Source organism: Pelmatolapia mariae, linkage group LG3_W (genome assembly GCF_036321145.2).
Source record: "Pelmatolapia mariae isolate MD_Pm_ZW linkage group LG3_W, Pm_UMD_F_2, whole genome shotgun sequence".
In the NCBI taxonomy this organism is placed as follows: Eukaryota; Metazoa; Chordata; class Actinopteri; order Cichliformes; family Cichlidae; genus Pelmatolapia; species Pelmatolapia mariae.
The window spans coordinates 74,665,397-74,683,252 of NC_086229.1; the positions used below are offsets into that span (position 1 = coordinate 74,665,397).

Consider the following 17,856-nt stretch of genomic DNA (forward strand, 5'->3'; position numbering starts at 1 on the left):
TCTTTTACCTTTCTTTGTCAGACACAACGCAGAAACACACCAGTTACATGAGGTCAAAGGTCAAGTTTGAAAGCTCCAAATATAATTTTAAAAGACGTCTTTAGAAGTTTTCTTTTGGTGTGTTTTACTTCTAAACATTTAGATTTTTAACACTAATTTAACAAATAATCCTATTTTGTTTTACTAGTATTTTAAGTCATAAATACAAAACAAGAAAATCTGCGTCTCCTCCCTCCTCCCACAATGCACCGCACTGTTATTGTTTGGGCTTCTTCAACATGGCAGCCGCGGGCTGCCTCTTCCACAGAACCCTGGCCCGGACCAGACCCGGTACTAACAAGGTGTGCTTCCTCTACATACAGCCGCCAGGACGGTCTTGATCGTTCTGATTGATTAACCGGTTCCTACAGCTGCTATATCTCCCGCCTTTTTGCCGCCACCCCATCCTCCACCAGACTCCATTCAAAAACCTTCAGCTTTATCTTAACCAGCGCAGTCAGTATGACGTGTTAGCGCTGCTGAATGATTCTCACACTAAAAAAACATATGTGATATAGAAAAGGATCCGCTATGTTTACTGACCGAATACTAAATTAATATTACATAATAGAGACGTAGAAACATGTCAAAACTGTGTTGTATCCGTTAGCTTTTAGCCTGTAAGAAACATGCTTAAATGTCAGATTGTGGATGAGCTGCTTCAAACGCGCTTTCTAAAAAGAAACAGCAACCTGTCTGGTGACTGAATGTTGTGCCGAAATCAAATTAGGATCATAAGTATTTAGAAAAATAGCCAGATGTGTTTTGGGTTTGTTCATTTGAAGGCGCGGAATACGAACATCATTGATTAGTAGGTTTTTAAAATTGGATTTGGTTTGTGTGACGTACCTCAGCCTGAAGGCGTCAGTAAATTTGTAACAGTTAAATGACGGATTTAGAGTATAACCTGTTTTTACCCTTTAAAAATCAAAAAGTTTTTATGTTGTACCTGTTGTATTTTTTTTTAAGACCGCTTATCATCACTCAGACTTAATGTAGAAACGATTCTGCTCAACTCCAGCTCCAAAATGTTTTATTCACTTTTTATTCACTAAAACGTTCTTCAGTTTTACCTGAATGACAGTTTAAAATAATAATTTAATCTTATTTTGGCCCTTTAAGCTCCCCCCTGCTCCTCCTCCTTTAAAACAACTTTCTTCTCACTGGCTGCCCCTTTTGTCCTCTGTGATGTCATACAGATCTCCTCCCTGTGGAGGAGTGTCATACAGACACTTTTCTTTTTGCCTTGCAGGCATCTCCAGCCTCTTCAGTTGTCTGCAGGGAGTTCCTCTATGTGGTGGACTTACAGCGTTATACCAGGGACCAGGGCTTCCCGGTCTACTTCCCCCAGGCTGTCCTCAAAGGTCGGACCCGGTTTTAACTGGTTGTTTGATATACTTCAATCTGATGACGATACTGGTTTTCTCTGGGTTTTACCAGTTTGATGTCTTCAGGTGACGACTTGTACGACGCCACATTGAGTGATGGGGACTGCCGGGTTCAGGTGACTCTGGATCCCGGTCTGAACCGGCTGGTGGAGAGGAACATCCTGCGGCCTGGGCTTGCAGTGAGACACGCCACCTTCAGCACTGCCATTACCGCACAGCTCCCAGAGTGCTCCGGGGTCTTTGGGGAAGGAGACAGGTGAGTGAGGACAATAAAGAAGATGGAGATGGGATGCAGTCAGACCAGCTGACTTGTGTGTGCTCCTGCAGCTACAGGCTGGTGAGCCTGGAGGTGAAGGACGAGGATGAAGAAGTCGGGGTCAGATGGTCGGATGTGGACTGGGACTCTTTGCCCTGGTTTGGATCCTCAAAAACTGAAGGTAAGAGGCTAGAAACGAGGAGATTCTGACTCTCAGATTTTTCAGATTTCAGGTTGGAAATGACTTAAACAATTATGAAAAGATGAAGTTTTTTTATATTCTTTTTCACTGCTGATCTCTGTTTTTTTTTGTTTTTTTTGTTACAAATGAACTGCACCACTTTCATTTTGGTCAAGGTTTGATTTCTGTAGCGCTTCTTAGTTAAGAGAAGGTTGACACGATGGCTCTTCTCGTAGCACATATGAAGCATGTGAACCACACAAAAAATCATCTATTTCACTTCTTCACAAATGTTATTCTGCTCACAACCATCGGCCTCTTCAAAGTGCACTAGTGTGATAAACCTGTTCTTTCTAACTAGTTTTAGAGTTTTCTGGTGTTTTTTTTTACCCCAAAGAACGTCTTGCAATGGCAGCCGTCAGTCACTGCCAATCAGACTGAGATGGGTAGAATCATCCTTTACATGAGTAGTGAAGAAAAGAGCTGGATAGTGATGGACATGATGTCCATTCCTCTAACACAGATTTTGGTCATCAAAGTCTTCTTTAGTCATTTTGTCTCAAGCTGAACTAAACAGCGAACTAAAGTTTGAACTAAGGTTTGCTTTAACAATTTTAAAACTTCTGACTTGTTGATGTTGTTTAACCAGCAGGTCCTTTGGTTCCTCTGAGAGCCAGCAGGACCGTCTTTCTCCCACTGTGGAACAATGTGGACTACAGCGGGGAGGTGTGGATGGAAGCTCCAGCCACTGATAAAGAGGCAGCGGGTCAGGAAGCAGAAGAAGAGCCAGACGAAGGTACCTATGTATTCATTAAAAAAACATCACTTCAAACAAACCCGCTGACTTCAAGACAGGAAGTGCTCTCAATTTCAGGTTTAATGATTCTTTTTTATATTTACCATTTTTTATTTACCATTTATCTGGAAGTAGGCCTTTCTTCTCATTGCCTGTCCCCCAGAGAGCAGGTGGGTGTGGTATCTGTCTCTCAATGACATCACACAAATATAAGAGTAGAAAAAAACAGTGTGATTGCCATTTTTAACGTTATCATCGACCACTAGTACAGGAGATATATGAAAGAAGATTGTAATAGTAAATTATAGAATTATAAAACATAAAGTGAGTTAAGACAAATCCGTTCAAACAGTGGATTCATGTCGTTCTTATTGGCTCTGTGTGTTAACAGGACGATGTCCTGCTGTGACCATATCCGAGTTGCGTGAGTCCTACCTGTACGGTCGGCGGGGCATCACCAGAGGCTTACTGATTGTACGCGTCATCAAAAAATCACATCTCATGTATTATGGGAGAACAGACAGGAACTGTGAGTGTCCTTATAAGGTCAGTGAGCATGTGCACTATTATTGAGACTGGCAAACACATTGATAAAGATTTCTATTATTTATTTACCTATTCACTGTTTAAACTAACTCAAACTTAAACAACATCAGACAGTGTAAACAAGCATTAATTGCTATGCCAGCAGGGGAAAATTGCTCATTCAGTCTCATTTTTAGTCCAATTTTCCAGATTGGAAGAATTGAATATTAGCTGTGGTTTTGTGATGTTGGTTTGATAAAGTATTTTAGTTAGTTTTAAAGAGCCATTCAAGTGAAACAGATAAAGACACAGTGTATCAGCCATAAGGAACACGTCTTTGTATGTTCATAGTAGTACAAATAATGTAATTACCAGAGGACCTAATACTGATCCCTGAGGAACTCCAGACTTTATAAACTGTTCTCTCACTCCCTTTGCTTCAGGCGGTGCTGGAGGTGCATGATCGGACAGGAAATGTGTGGGTGGTGTTGTGGAACAGTGTATGTGTCAGCTGGTACCGCTGCCTCAAGCCTGGTGACATCATCAGCCTGAGACGCTATCGAGTCAAACAGCATTACCAGGCTGAGCTCAACGACATAGGTACACAGGACCAAAGCAATGAGACTTTTTTAGTCTTTTTTCGAACTCCTGTACTTTGGGGTAAAAGGTGTTTCATGATGTGCAGATTTTAAAGCTTAACATATTATTATATTAACTTCACCCTAAACCTCAGTTTGAACTGGTGATTCTTTGCTTTTGTGCCCAGTGGACCTCTCATTGAGTCTTCCCACTGGTGTTATTCACACACGTCTATATTTAATCTTTCATTTTAGCTTTTTAAAGTTTTCAGTTACCTTTAAATCTCACCACAGGTTAGAAGGCAGACTTATTCTAACTGAACATTGTATACGTGGACACCTGTGACTCACAGTTATCGCCCTGATTCTTTTTTTCTTTGCAGAGATCAGTGTGAACAGCAGAAATCCTGCTGCACGGATTTCTGTCCTCCAAGAATCCTCTGTTTCACCTGACTATCTGCCCCCTGCACTCACCTACAGCTTCTACAACAGGTACATGATCCTGTTTGCACATGAGGACTCTACTCAAACCCTTAGAGCAGTGTTTCCCAAACTTTTTGAGCCACGGCACATATTTCACATCAGAAAAATCACAAGGCACACCACCTAACAAAAATGTCACAAAAACCATATTTATTGAAATGTAATGATAATCTGCTCTCAATTTACTTACTTAGTGTGAAACCTGGGCCTGCTTAGTTGAACACAAAGCTGATATTCTTGCAGGAACTGAAGAAAGACACACAGGAAGTTCTTCCTCAACAGCTCTGAGTCTGTTTTTTTCCTCTTTATTGCAGTTGTACTATAATACTACTATGTACATTAGTATTTCTTCTTGTCTTCTTCTGTTTTGCTGGCAGTTGGCAGTCCACTTAACCCACTTAGTGGAAGAGAATGTAATTGTTCTTCCTGTTCCTGTTCATCCTGTCACTACACGCCACTCGCTTAGAGTACTAAGTGAAAGTGGATAAACTTCCACGGCACACCTGATAATTTCTTATGGCACACTTATGTGCCATGGCACAGTGGTTGGAAACACTCCCTTAGAGTCTGCTGTTTATTTATCTTTTTGTGAGCAAGATTATGAAGACACTATAAAACACTATATATTAGTGAAGCAATTTAGTTCTTAATGTGGGTTTGATCAAAAAACGGGGACTTGGCCTTTGTAGATATTTTGTGTCCTCTTCTAGTTTAAATAAAGCATTCCTGGCTCCTGTCGGGAACCTTGGTCCTTGCAGCTGAATGTTTCCCCCACTGACCCTGAAACTAGACTCTACCCTTAAAACAGGCAAACACGTCATCATAAGTGAGAAATGTCCCCATAATTCAAAGATGTCCTCATTTTGATTGTTTAAAGCTGATGTCCTCTCATAGTTTGAAAGACAAGTGCACACACTGACTCTTTTTGTCAGTAAGGAGCTGCTGGACCGCCCTAATGGTGCTGAATGTGATGTTATTGGCTTGCTGACGTTCTCAGGACGGCCGGAGCGAATCAGGAGCAAGGGTGAGGGAGTTACCATGGCGATAAAAACACACCATGACAACAAAATTTGCTGGTTTTCTTTCAGCCACAAAGAAATTGGCAATCTATTCCTAATTATTATTTTTTATTTTAATTTGAAGATGGCAGAGGGGTGGAGCTTCTGGAGTATCGCTGGCTACGATTGGAGGACGGGACGAGTGAGCAGCCAGTCATGGTGAAACTTTTCTCCACGTCTCAGCCAGAAACCCACCTGAGGCTGTACCCACGTGAGACACAGTAGCTTTGACCCATAAACATGTGAATGTGTGTCTACAGCACATTTTATCTTTGTTTACCCGTCCTCCGTCTACAGTGTCCGTGGTTGTTTGTACACGACTGAAGGTGGTCAGGTCCTCGGATCAAAGTCACAGCTGCTTCTACCTGACCAATACCACCTACACACAGGTGTACTGCACAGGTAACAGGCTGTGTACGAAGAGATTTACATTTTCAGTTGCAGCATTTCTCCTACTGACTGCCCCTGGCGGTCAATGTTGTGTGTCAACTCTGTCCTCTCTCCTGATTGGTCGACTGGCAGGCCTGGGGCACCACTCAGAAATGAGTTACCGCAGGCTCCGCCCAGTTCGGCAGTTCCTCCAGTGGCTGAGGAGCCAGGACGATGAAGAGGTGCTGAACAGGGCTCTGATTGGAGGCTTCTTCATCTACCCACCCCCTCCGGTCTCCTTGGAAACATACATGAAGGACAAGAGAGGTCAGCGTGCTGTGTTTATAGCTCCTGACCACAGAGCAGTTTCATTTTTCTGATGGTCGGAGCTCTGCTTCAATTACCTCAGTGATGCTCTTTCGTCTCACCTGTGCTGAATCTAAAACACAGGTGAGCTGGGATTCCTACAAGGGGCAGAGCTTAAGAGGGAGGTGGAGCGGCTATGTTACAGGGAGAGACACACCTTCTGTATCCAGGCTACCATCACCATGGTTACTTATAGCCGCAGAGGAGAGGTAACAGCTAGTGCACAATTATTTGTTATGTAAATGTCAACTGCTTTACTTTGTGATATGATCTGTAAACATTTCAGTTATTTTCCATTTCTCATCTGTTCTAACAAAAATACATGCAGAGGTGAGGTCATGTGACTAACTCATTCAGCATAACAGAGACTGGGTTTGGCAGGTAACCTGTATTCTTTATAATGGCCACTAGAGGGCGATAGCTGCGTGTAGATGGGTGGAGATGAAAGTGTGATAACTTTTTGGTGTTTATTTTCACTGCAGATCTCTCGTTTTCTCTTGTGTTATAAATCAAGTGCACCTCGTTTATTTCAGTCAAGAGTTACATTAAAGGTTTGATTTTTGCAGCACTCAGTTTAAAGAAGGTTCACATGAAGGTTCAGATGACTGACTGAGATAGACAGACAGATTTGACATCATTTATTATTTTATTAATCCTTTGCATGAGTTATGAAGAAAAGAGCTGAGTAGTGACAGATACAAATGAGACCCAATGTGAGTCTTAATTCCTCTAACACAGACTTTGGTGGCTAAAGTCTCTTTTAGTCTTCTTGGCTCAAGCTGAACTAAACAGCGAGTGACTTTAAGCTTTCAGGGAGGGACAAAAGCAGGTCGCTGTAAAGTAACAAGCTTGCTTTCAAAACTTAAAACTTCCTGTTTGGACATGGGTCATATCTCTACAGGAAAACAGACAAAGTCCAACAAACATTTTGTTATTAGTTCATATTAGCGCTTTTTCCAATAATCAGTGTAAACATTCAGGATAGATGTGAGGAAAGATGCTCGAAAACAAAGCAGGTGTAGCCTCGTGAATAAGAATTTGCCAGCATTGACTACAGGTTACAGGATAAATCATGTATCACTTTCCTGCTCTCGAGATTCACCACAGTGAACATCAGGAAAAAAACTCGAGCTCCAGCAGCTTTAATTAAAAGAAGATCAGCTCTTTGTGTGAATTGTCCGAAGCGTCTCCATCAGTGTAAACTCCCCTGATCACCTGACCTCCTTCTGTTCCTCCTCTAACACCTCCTCATCTCTCGTTCAGGAGGATCGCTGCTTGTTTTGGACAGACCGAGCTTCATCTCTCTGCCCCTCCTCCGCATCCTCTTCCTCGCCCTCTTCTCGCCACCGCTACGGATCACCCCCTTCCTCCCCCTCTTACTTCTCCCAACTCCCGTTACCTTCCACCCCTCGTTCCTTCAGACCTCCCCTCTCCTCCTCCCCCTCGTCCCCCCCTCTCTCTCTGGCCTCTCCGTCCTCACTGGTCAGTAAGTCGACGCCTTGTCCCCCGGACCGCAGAGCAGGGTGAGACTTTAAACCGGCTTTGACTGCAGCGCTCAGCTCTGACCGCGAGTCACACTCACCATGTTTGTTTCAGCAGAAAGTCGTGGAAGAGGAAGCAGCTTCTGCAGGCGGACACGCCAACCAAGAGGTCAGTTCTGAGGGGGATGTCACTGACTCTGGGTCATCGGGTTATATTAGTGTATAAACTGCTTACCGCACTATTCCAGTGTCTGACTAATCAGAGCTCCTCCTGACAGTTGAACTCTAATCTAAGGAGGTTGAATTGTTTTGTCCCTCTTCAGAAGTCCTCGGATCACACTGCAGCCAGAGCAGAACAACAAGACGGGTAAGACTGAATGTTATTTTAAAAAACTGCACTTTGCTGAGAGGAAGTTTCTGTATGACCAAATCTAAATATAATAGAGAGCCTTTGTTTAAATTAATGTTCATACTAGGTGTGTGGAGACCACATTCAGCATCCAGGACAGATAAAGTAGTTTTGTTCTTTGAGTTTTTCATTTAAATGTTTGTCTTCAGCAGCTCTACCTGATAATTAAGACAAAAGGTGTGACCACTTCAGTCTACTTGCGAGGTTTTCTTCCTTACATGTAATAAAAAACATCAAGGTCCTCCCAAAAAGTATGGTCCTCAGGTGGGATAAAAATGTAAATAAAATTAAATACGTTTTACCTGGTCCTGAAAAGGACTCCTTAAAAGCTGTCATTCTCCTATGGGACACACACACACTCTGAAAAACAATCTTAGCAGTGACCAGAAAACGTTTGATCATAACAATGAGCCAAAAAGCCCGAGTTACTCACATCTGATTAGAAAAAAGAAGGATCATCATAAGGGCAAAAAAGAAAAAGACCAAAGGCGTTTCCACCAATCAACTGAAGTCCTCAGAAAATCTATGGTCCTCACAAGTGAGTAGGACCTTTCTGTGACCAGAGAGACTGTAATCATTTAAAAGGAAAAAAACAGAAATACTAGTCCTCACAAGATTCGACCCTCGTAGGTGAGAAAAACAATAATCAAATGTGGTGCTAACAAAAAAACCAAAAGGACAGAGGTCCTCACAAGAGACCAGAAAAAACAACTTTTCATAAAAGAGACCCAGCTGTGCTCCTTGTGTCTACCAGAGTAGCCCAAGGACCTCACAGATGACAGAACATAAAAAGATGATGGTCCTAGTAATCAGACAGAGGAGCTACGGTCCCCATAAGTGACCACAGGGACCGCGTTTCTCGATGTTACTCGATCTTCTGTCTGTCTGCAGTGATTCTCTTTGAAGCCTCTATGGAGTTCCTTGAAAACACAAACTCTGATGACAACAATGATGAAGACGATATCGACGATGATAATGATGATGAAGACACTTCATCTTTTGTTACTGCCCACACTTTGCCGGCCTTCCCACCTGTTGCTGTGGAGACGCTCCCGATGCGTTACGACCACACCCACAGAGAGGAACAGGTGGCTGCGGTGGCAATGGGAGGGCGGGCGACGCCTGAGACGTTTGACTCCACCCTCGATGGCTACTACACATTGAGACTGAGAGGTACACTTTAATAAGCACACTGGTAACCATGGTGACTGTCATGATATCTTATTGAGACACGGTCAGATTTTCCAAATGTAAATGAACCCCTCTGTCCCCTCAGCTCTCTCAGACGGAGTGCTGATCGACACCGTCTTCCTCCCCCATGCCTCAACTTCCTCTCCCACTCCTCTCCTCTCGTCTCATTCCAACACCTGGACCTCCATCTTATCACACGGAGCCTTCTCCTCGCACACTCCTCCACCATCACCAGGTCAGTGAACACACTCAGACTGGGCAGTGTATCCTTTTAATGCAGAAAGGTCCTCATAAATCCAGTGTCACATCCAGCCAGACTGTGCTCAGAATACAGAGATGTCCCCTTAAAACAGCAATAAAAATAAAAGTTAACCCATAAAAATGTCCCTATAGAGAGAAATGTCCTCATAATGTGGAAATGTGATCATCAAACAGAAATATCCTCACAGTGTGTAACTTGTAATGTCACAGTGTAAAAATGTCCTCATAAATACAAATGTCCTCTTTGTGCACAATGTCCACACTGAGCAGAAACACTTACATAATCAAAATGTCCTCTTAAAGCAGAAAGGTTCCTGCAGAACAGAAATGTCCTTCTATTGCAGACATGTCCCCAAAATGCAGGAACGTCCTAATAAGCAGAAATGTCCTTGTAATACATAGACGTCCCCACAAAGCAGAAATATCTTCTTAATTCAGAAATGTCCTCACAAACTAGATACGTTCCCACAGAGCATATCTGGTCACACCTTCCCACACACAAAGATGTGATAGTAAAGGGTCTTCTCTTTGCCGCTCAGGTGACCTTATTGCTATGGCATCCCGGCTGACCAATCAGAGGCTGGTGTGCATTGTAGAGGCGTGTCATCTGGGTGGAGCTACAACTGAACTCGTCCTAAGCAGAGCCTTTCAGCTGACCAACTGATGCCTGATGGGAGCTGTAGTATATACACTTAAAAAATCTAGTATTTGTAAGTATTACAAACACTATTGAGAGCTGTAGTTTTTTACATTAATTTTAACTACATTGTAACATCTCCAGTGACAAATTTATACACTTTATTGCTGTTCTCTTTTTTTCATTGTTCTTATTTACAAAATGCTGATGGGACGCTGGGAGTTGTAGTACCACTTCATCAAAGTACTAAAAAAGTGCAGTAATATAACGAGGTATTAATAAAATGTGTATAGCAGGGTTCATAAGCTTAATAGAAGAAGGTAAAGAGTTTAAAGTGTTGTTATTTAGGGTAAAATTAGGCTTAAAAGCTTAAAAGTCCCTTTTTAAGCCTAATTTTGCTTTTATTTTGAATAATACACTAAGATTGTGTTGGTTCATGTTTGTACGGTTCAGTTTGGACCGTTTTGTATTTACAGTGTAAAATTATTTCTCATTTCCCTTAAAATTCAGATTTATGACCTTATTTTATCTCCCATTTTCCTCTTGTGGACTGTGACACAATATTTAACATTTTTTAAACTTTAGAAATTAACTTATTTAAGCTATAAAGAGAGAAGAGCTGATGTGGCGATTAATGCAATGTGGTTACTTTCTTTGCTTCTCACTGCTGCTGCTGCTGTTTCGTTGTTTGTGGTATTTTCTGCCTTTTTACTGTGAAATTTCTGTCAAGTATTCACTGTTACATTCAGTGTGTTTTCTGTGAAGGAGGCTTTGAAATAGAATTAACATTTGTGCTACAATGTCAGGTCCACAGTGTTTCTGAAATCCTGCCTTTGTTTACCTGTTTTCTGTTCTTGCCAACAAAAAGCATTTAATAACTTTAAATTATATTTTATATTTTATTATATGCCAAACCGCTTTGTTAACCTTGATAAACCTTTGGTTTTTTTGGATTCACAGCTTGTTACATTGTATCTGTAGTATGGAAAACATTGTTGTTCTTCGGATTTCTACACATGTGAAGTTTTTATACTTCAAGCAAATATATTTAATTTAACATCCCAATAAAATGTCCCCTCATGTGAATGCTTCAGTGGCCGTATTGTCCGACTGATGTTTTTAACTCCCTAAAAAGCTGTTTTCTCTCACTGACAGCAGTAATTTATCTTCCAGTGCTTTTTTTGTTTCTTCCACTACCAGTTTCTTGGATCTTCAAACCCATCATGGATCATCTGAATATCTACTTCTTTAAATCACCTCACAGATGTGTAGTTTTATTTTATGGTTATTTTATTTATCTTTTTTGAGGATTGGGAGGTCTGCATCACTTTGAGTTCATAAAAGTGCAGTTTCTATTCTGGTATTCCTAAACATGGCCTTGACCAACACCTTCTGTAAAATAATAATAATGATATTAATAATAAAAAATAAAAAACATTAACACTAATAGTGACACAAATAAAAAAACTCGTCTGGAAGCAGAAATTAAACTGATTGGAAAAGACAAAACCACAATGACTGGATAATGACTTAAAGAGTTAGTTCAGTTGTGGCTGGTGCTGATGGAGGAGAGCTTGAACAACTTTGTCCAGACATAGAAGAAGAAATATAAGAAAGGAGGTAAAAAAAAAAGTTTCACCTTCATAAAGTTGTCAGTGTTTCGAACTACTTCAGCAGTATGTACCAACATGTAGTACATGCTTTAAGGAGCCTGATTACTTTCCTAAATAGCTCTGGCATTTGTAGGAACTCATCTTTGTTTAACAAATTCCTGGGCTTTTTTAAGGAACTCTCAAATTTTCCGTAGGAACTTGATAATCTATAAGAACTTAGACTTATTTAATTAACTGTTGAACTTTTTAAGGACTTTGAGAACTTTTTAAACCACTGGAGAACTTCTGTAAGAACCTTTTGAACTTTTCTCAGTAACTTAATCTTAAAAACCTAAATTAACTCTGATTAACTTGAGAACTTATATAAATGTTGTTACATGTTCACCCCTAGATGTCAATAGATTGCAGACAGCTGAGTTCTATATTTTCTTACCCCTCCCAATTCAAGTTCATAATCCTAGCTATGATGGCGGCTGTAGAACCGACATGTTTTAAGTCAGCCAAGAGAGATCTAAGCCATTTAGACTGTAGCCCATAACCCCATACAGTGTACAAAATATGTACGCACACATTTAAAATGTACACAATATTCTAAAAATATGAACACTTAGCAAAAATTAGGAAATGATGATTTTAAATGCACAGCACTTTGGTCAACAGTTGTTGTTTTAAATACGCTAATATGAGGAAATTTTAAAAAATGGACACAATCCATGTTCAAATAAATATTTTACAGTATTTTACAGTTTGAGTCATCTTAAAAACTGTTTTTCCCTATAATGTTAACTGTGTACCTCAGCTGTCGATGCCTACTTTAGACTAAGGTTTTATGGCCTTCTTTGGACTTTGCTACATGTTTATGCATGTTTTCATATGTTACAGCCCTGGCTTCATGTCTGGAGATAAGTCTTGAAGTGAGGATGGCATTTTTTGTTTTATTTCTTTAGTGTAGGAGACTCCTCCAACATTAAAACATAGGTATGATGCTTCATATCTCAAGTCTGAATGTGCAGGCATAAATTTAAATGTCTCTCTGTGAAAAGCAAATTACTGCAAGTTCTCTTCTCCACATTTGCAACATAGATAATGATCCATTAATTGGAAGAGAGATGTCCTTATGTGTTCCTATACATTCACTTTACTTGAATTTAAAACTTTTTCCAAGGACCTTGAGAATGTATAAAATAAGTTATTGAACTTCTCTGAATGACTTAAAATTGAAAACTTTAAAAAAAGAAATTTAGAGAAATGTTTTAGGAACTCGAGGACTTTTTCAAGGATCCTGGGAGCTTTTTTAATGCACTTCAAATTCAAAACTTTTTTAAGGAATCTGATCATTTAATTAAGGAATTCTCAAAAGTGACTTGGCTTAAGAAACACTTGATCTGTGAAACCATACCTTTTTAGGACATGGAGAGTTTTCCTTTAGGGCTCCTTTTTCAGGAATTCAAAGAACTATTTAAAGAACTTTTAATCTCTTGGTTTGTTCGGGATAATGAAGGAAGGTTTCAGGGAAATCGATGATGCGTTTTATTAGATTTTTGGGCACCAGTAGAGTTTTGATACAACATACAAACTGCAAAGCACTAATGAACTTTCCCTCAGCACAGCAGAAACAGATCATTCTGGTAGCTTGTAATCACACTATTCAATGGTGTCAGCTCACAGTCAATCTGAGTTTAGTTCTTAATGGTGTGCCTTTGACATATGAAGCGCATTTTGCTGGAGCAGTGCAGATCGTTGAGACGTCCATCAGAATGAAGATGAGCGCAGTCTTCATCCCCGGGACCGAGACCATGATGGGTCCAGGCGTCAGGCTGCCCAGGTCTCCACCTCCTACAAAAGAATGATACAAAGTGAGTCTCAAGGCGTCAAAGCACGTGAAGTTGCAGTTCCTCTAATGTCCAATTGAGGCTCGTTCCAGCAGTCAGTCAGTTCCCACAGATTTTCAAGGTAAAAAGTCCAACTTTACAGCAGCTATAAACATTTTTGCAGCCTCATACAATGAACTATATGGGAAAATGCGCACAAAAATTCTCAAACACTTGTGCAATAATGCCAAATAACTATTTGTAGTTACGTCTTGATGCATGCTCAATCATCCAGGTAAGGAAATCTCCAAAACTTGATTATGCTGCTCACCAACTACTCAGGGAATACCCATTTTCCCCTAGTAACCAACACCAGGCCTGTGTGACTGAGGTCATTCATGGCTGGTCTAAATATAGGGAATCTTGTAGCAAGATTACCTTTGAATGGTTGATACACTGGTTATGTACTATTATGTAGCACTATTGTTTCCTTATGGCAGTGTTTCCCAACCACTGTGTCATGGCACATAGGTGTGCTGTGAGAAATGATCAGGTGTGCTAGGAAGGTTATCTTGTTCCACCTGATTGGTATTCTAAGCGACCGGCATGAGTAATGGGCAGAACAATTACATTCTCTTCTTAATTGGCAGTACAGAAAACACAGCCCCTCATTTTCTCGCATGTATACCATCAGTTTTTTAAGTGTAACAGCTTACCTCCGGTTCATGATGTAGGGTGTCTGGTTGACCCACTCCCACTGCCCAGTCCTCTCATCAGTCAGACCCACCCAGAGAAAGGAGCCCATGCTACGATGGGTCACAAAATCCTGTTAAAGGCAGACGGACAGAAAACTCTAATTTTCAGTTTCAATCAAGGATCAATACAGGCTCCTCCCCTTTTCAGTCACATACATGAGTTATAGATCTGTTTTTATTGATTAGCTCATGACAGAGGAATTCCTGTTGAGGTGACAGTGTGTTTAAGCTGCATCACAAATTTGAGTGTCAGTGCAAACAGATGAGAGGGACAGCCAACTCACCCACTCCTCGTCAGTGAGAAGGATGGCCAGGTGAGATTCGTGTCCATTGCACCAGTCTCTGGCATCGTGCCATGATAATGGCGTGGTACTGAATAAGTAGCAGCTCGTGCCGAAAGAATCCCAATTCAGAGGACAACAGCCGTGTGCTGTCGTGCCTGACAGACAGACAGAAAGTGTCTGGTTTCCATGTTTTATAAGAGTCATTTCAAAAATACACTTTTAGATATTGAAGACCTTCTGGAAAAGAGGACAGTCCTAGAAGATATTAGACAGTCGTTGTGAGAACTATTTTTAGAACGACATATTTTTGGTGAAGAAATATGCTGAGATTAACATCATCCTTTTCAAGAAAGATCAGTGGATGAAAGCACACAATCACATGGTTAAGAAAATTCTAAAATTACAAAACAGGGCAAAAAATAAATAATAATAAAATAATAAACAAATTGAATAAATGGAGAACCTAATACAAATCTTAAATTAGGAAATAACACGATTTAGTTACTAATTTCCTCATAACACCTTAAAACTCCCCCAGAGAAAACCTTACTTTGTTACAATTTATACAAAGAAATATGAATTTTGGTTCTTAGCTTCAAGAACCTGTTTAAACCTTCCAGTAATGCCTGCAGGTTTTTGATGTTAGTCTGAGCTCATTAGATGCCTCAGACTCAGAGATAAATGACTTGGGGGCCAATGAGACATGGCACATTTATACACAGGTTTCTTCTTTAGTAACGGTAAAGGTGTTGTATAAGCTTAAAACTGTGAGGGCATCTTTGTAAATGAAGCAGAGGGAAGAGGATTAGACAGGAGCTGTGTACCGTTGTTGACCAAGCGTTCAAAAGAACATTTGAGTTCGGCGACCGTCCTGCGGAGAGCGTCCAGGACTGAGAGCTGCCTCAGTGCCTCTGATACTGAGGAATTGCACACACAAAGCACAGGTATGTTAATGAAACTACTTGCTAGTGTCAATGTGTATGCAGTGTTGCTCTGCAGAGTTTCCACCTGATGCCAGCTGGTCCTTGTTGTTCTCCACAGCAAACTTCATTGACAAAACTTCTTTTGCTGTATCTATGGCAGAAGAACAGGAAATTACAGAGTGTTAAGAAGAAAGGCCAGCAGTTGGTATCACAGTATGAGTACATCTGAGCTACCTTTGGTGAGCTGCTGTGTGTCCCTCAGTGATTCAGTCAGATTAGAAACACTTTTCTCCGAGGACCACAACCGGTTCCATGTTGACGTGTCTGCAAACACACAGACATATAAAAAAATTATAAAATAACAATTATTTTATTCAAATCATTACCAAAAAGATTCTCACTATTAAATAAAAGTACTTACTGTTGTACTTCATTTTATTTTGTGATTTGATTATTTACATCTGCTTAACTCTTTATGGCGTAGCACACATTATGCACCATTACTTTCTTTATCGTTTGCCTCCATGCAGCCAGCCTTTTTTGTAATCTTTTAAAAAAGCTTGAACTATTCAATTCAATTCAATTCAATTCAATTTTATTTATATAGCGCCAAATCACAACAAAAGTCGCCTCAAGGCGCTTTATATTGTACGAAGTTTTTTTTAAAGGTCATTGTTTTGTTGATATGGCACGGTAACTGTATCTTCAATAACAAATGTTTTGTTTTCTTCTACACATCATACAGGTCAGCTGTTCCACACAGATTTCAGGTTTATGTAATGCAATAGTTTGTAATGACACAGCTGGATCTCTATTCTGACCTCATCGGGCTGATTGTACCCCAGTTTGGGAGCTCTCACAGCAAAAGGCCCAATAACTTAGCTGAGACCTTGGGATAGCCAGCAGTGCTCCATTCACTGTTCTAAGTAAACACATAGGCATTAAACATGCATTAATATGAGTTAATCGGGAGCAAGGTCATTGAATGCTTTGAAATCAATTATCAATATTTCAACATCAATACAGAATTTGAAGAGTGTAAGTTTGGCAGTACGGGAAAAATGTTTTTATATTTGTTGGTGCCAGTTAAAATCTGTGCAGTACCATGACCTTGCATGACCTTATATAAATCATTATCAATCAAGAATAAATTAAGGAAATGTGAGTGAAATATTAGATTGCTATCGGTCTTCTGGATTAGCATAGCATCTTAGCCTAACAGACGCCTTTGGATAATTGGATAATTTATGGTTTTGAACAGCAGAGGAGACAACAGAAGGAAACTGTCAAGTATCTGAGAACAAAGTTCCTGAGAGAGAAAGTTTCCGGTCATTTGGATGGAAAATGATGGCTGTGTAGATAAAAACACAACTCTTTTGGTTGATTGAGGTAGACAACTGACAGAAAAGAGTTTCATGAAAGAAACAAGAAAATGCTGGTTTGTGGGTCAGTCACTGCAAACAAAATAATGTATGTTTTACACCTTCAGATCCACAACCTGAGCATCATTTCATTATATTGTGGCTGAAGTGAAGCCAGACACCTCTACAGTCAGTTTCTCCTAAAGTGGGCAGCTCACACTTGGAAAAATCCAAAAGGATAAACAGCATTGCAGGCCAGACAGGAAAATCTATACACTTGTGTTTTACGTGTCTATTTTGATGAATAGTGACCTTAAGGCCCTGTTGTGTCCTGAGTGTACTCACTGCTGGCTCCCAGAGCTATGATCAGAATCACGAGGAGTGTAGCCGTCAGAGCAGGAAAGAGCCATCGTCTGTACCTGGAGAACCTGGAGAAATTGACAGTACGAGGCTCTGCAGACAGACAAATAGGACATGAGTTTTTCATTTTACAGAATGCACAGACAGACAGGTGGACACACAGACAGGCACCTTTGTTCCAGAAATTGCTCATTTCTTCGTCCACATTGTCATGGTATTCAGTCGTCATGGCGATTCTGGTCTCTGGGTCTGTCTCTGCGTGAAATGGCGCGCGTCTGACTTCGTCTTCATCCAGTCCCCAATGAACAAACAGACAAACTGTCCAAACACAGAGCCTCAGGTCATTGGCCACGAGCTGCACTTTGCACTGGAAAACACCACCTGTGTGTGTGTGTGTGTGTGTTAGCTGATTACTACACTGAGATAACTTACATCAACAACTACAAAGAACTAAACTTTCATGGAAAAAAGGACAAACAACTGGAAATACCTGAGTCTGGAGCTGCAAACAGACTAAAAGGAAAAGTGACGGATGAACAGCTAATCATTAAAATATTTTTGAGTGGCAGTGGCAATAAAGATAAAGAAGCAGTGACAGACACAGATTTGTTTTCAATTATTTTAATGTATGTCATAATGTCTGACTACAACATGTCAGTCAGCGGTTAGAGATCTTGCACTTTCCTCCCTGACACCTTTCAATCAACTGCTGCATCTGTTATCCATCATAC

General features: G+C 40.5%; 2 protein-coding genes across 2 annotated transcripts; one reads left to right on the forward strand and one right to left on the reverse strand.

Moving 5' to 3' along the window:
- Positions 1–254: 254 nt before the first annotated feature.
- Positions 255–11,271, forward strand: si:ch73-71d17.2 (RPA-related protein RADX). Its single transcript, XM_063469876.1, has 19 exons — positions 255–341; positions 1,292–1,403; positions 1,494–1,683; positions 1,755–1,864; positions 2,514–2,660; positions 3,052–3,206; positions 3,629–3,785; positions 4,147–4,255; positions 5,179–5,270; positions 5,390–5,515; positions 5,602–5,706; positions 5,827–6,000; positions 6,124–6,248; positions 7,303–7,562; positions 7,639–7,689; positions 7,844–7,887; positions 8,821–9,102; positions 9,206–9,355; positions 9,921–11,271. The coding sequence occupies exons 1-19, from the start codon at positions 279–281 to the stop codon at positions 10,043–10,045; spliced, it is 2,577 nt and encodes an 858-aa protein (XP_063325946.1). The 5' UTR covers positions 255–278; the 3' UTR covers positions 10,046–11,271.
- Positions 11,272–13,310: 2,039 nt separating this feature from the next.
- Positions 13,311–17,354, reverse strand: LOC134623958 (C-type lectin domain family 10 member A-like). Its single transcript, XM_063468958.1, has 8 exons — positions 17,297–17,354; positions 17,111–17,218; positions 15,639–15,728; positions 15,490–15,555; positions 15,306–15,398; positions 14,482–14,636; positions 14,159–14,268; positions 13,311–13,467 (listed from the first exon to the last, which is right to left on the reverse strand). The coding sequence occupies exons 1-8, from the start codon at positions 17,352–17,354 to the stop codon at positions 13,311–13,313; spliced, it is 837 nt and encodes a 278-aa protein (XP_063325028.1).
- Between the last annotated feature and the right edge of the window lie 502 nt (positions 17,355–17,856).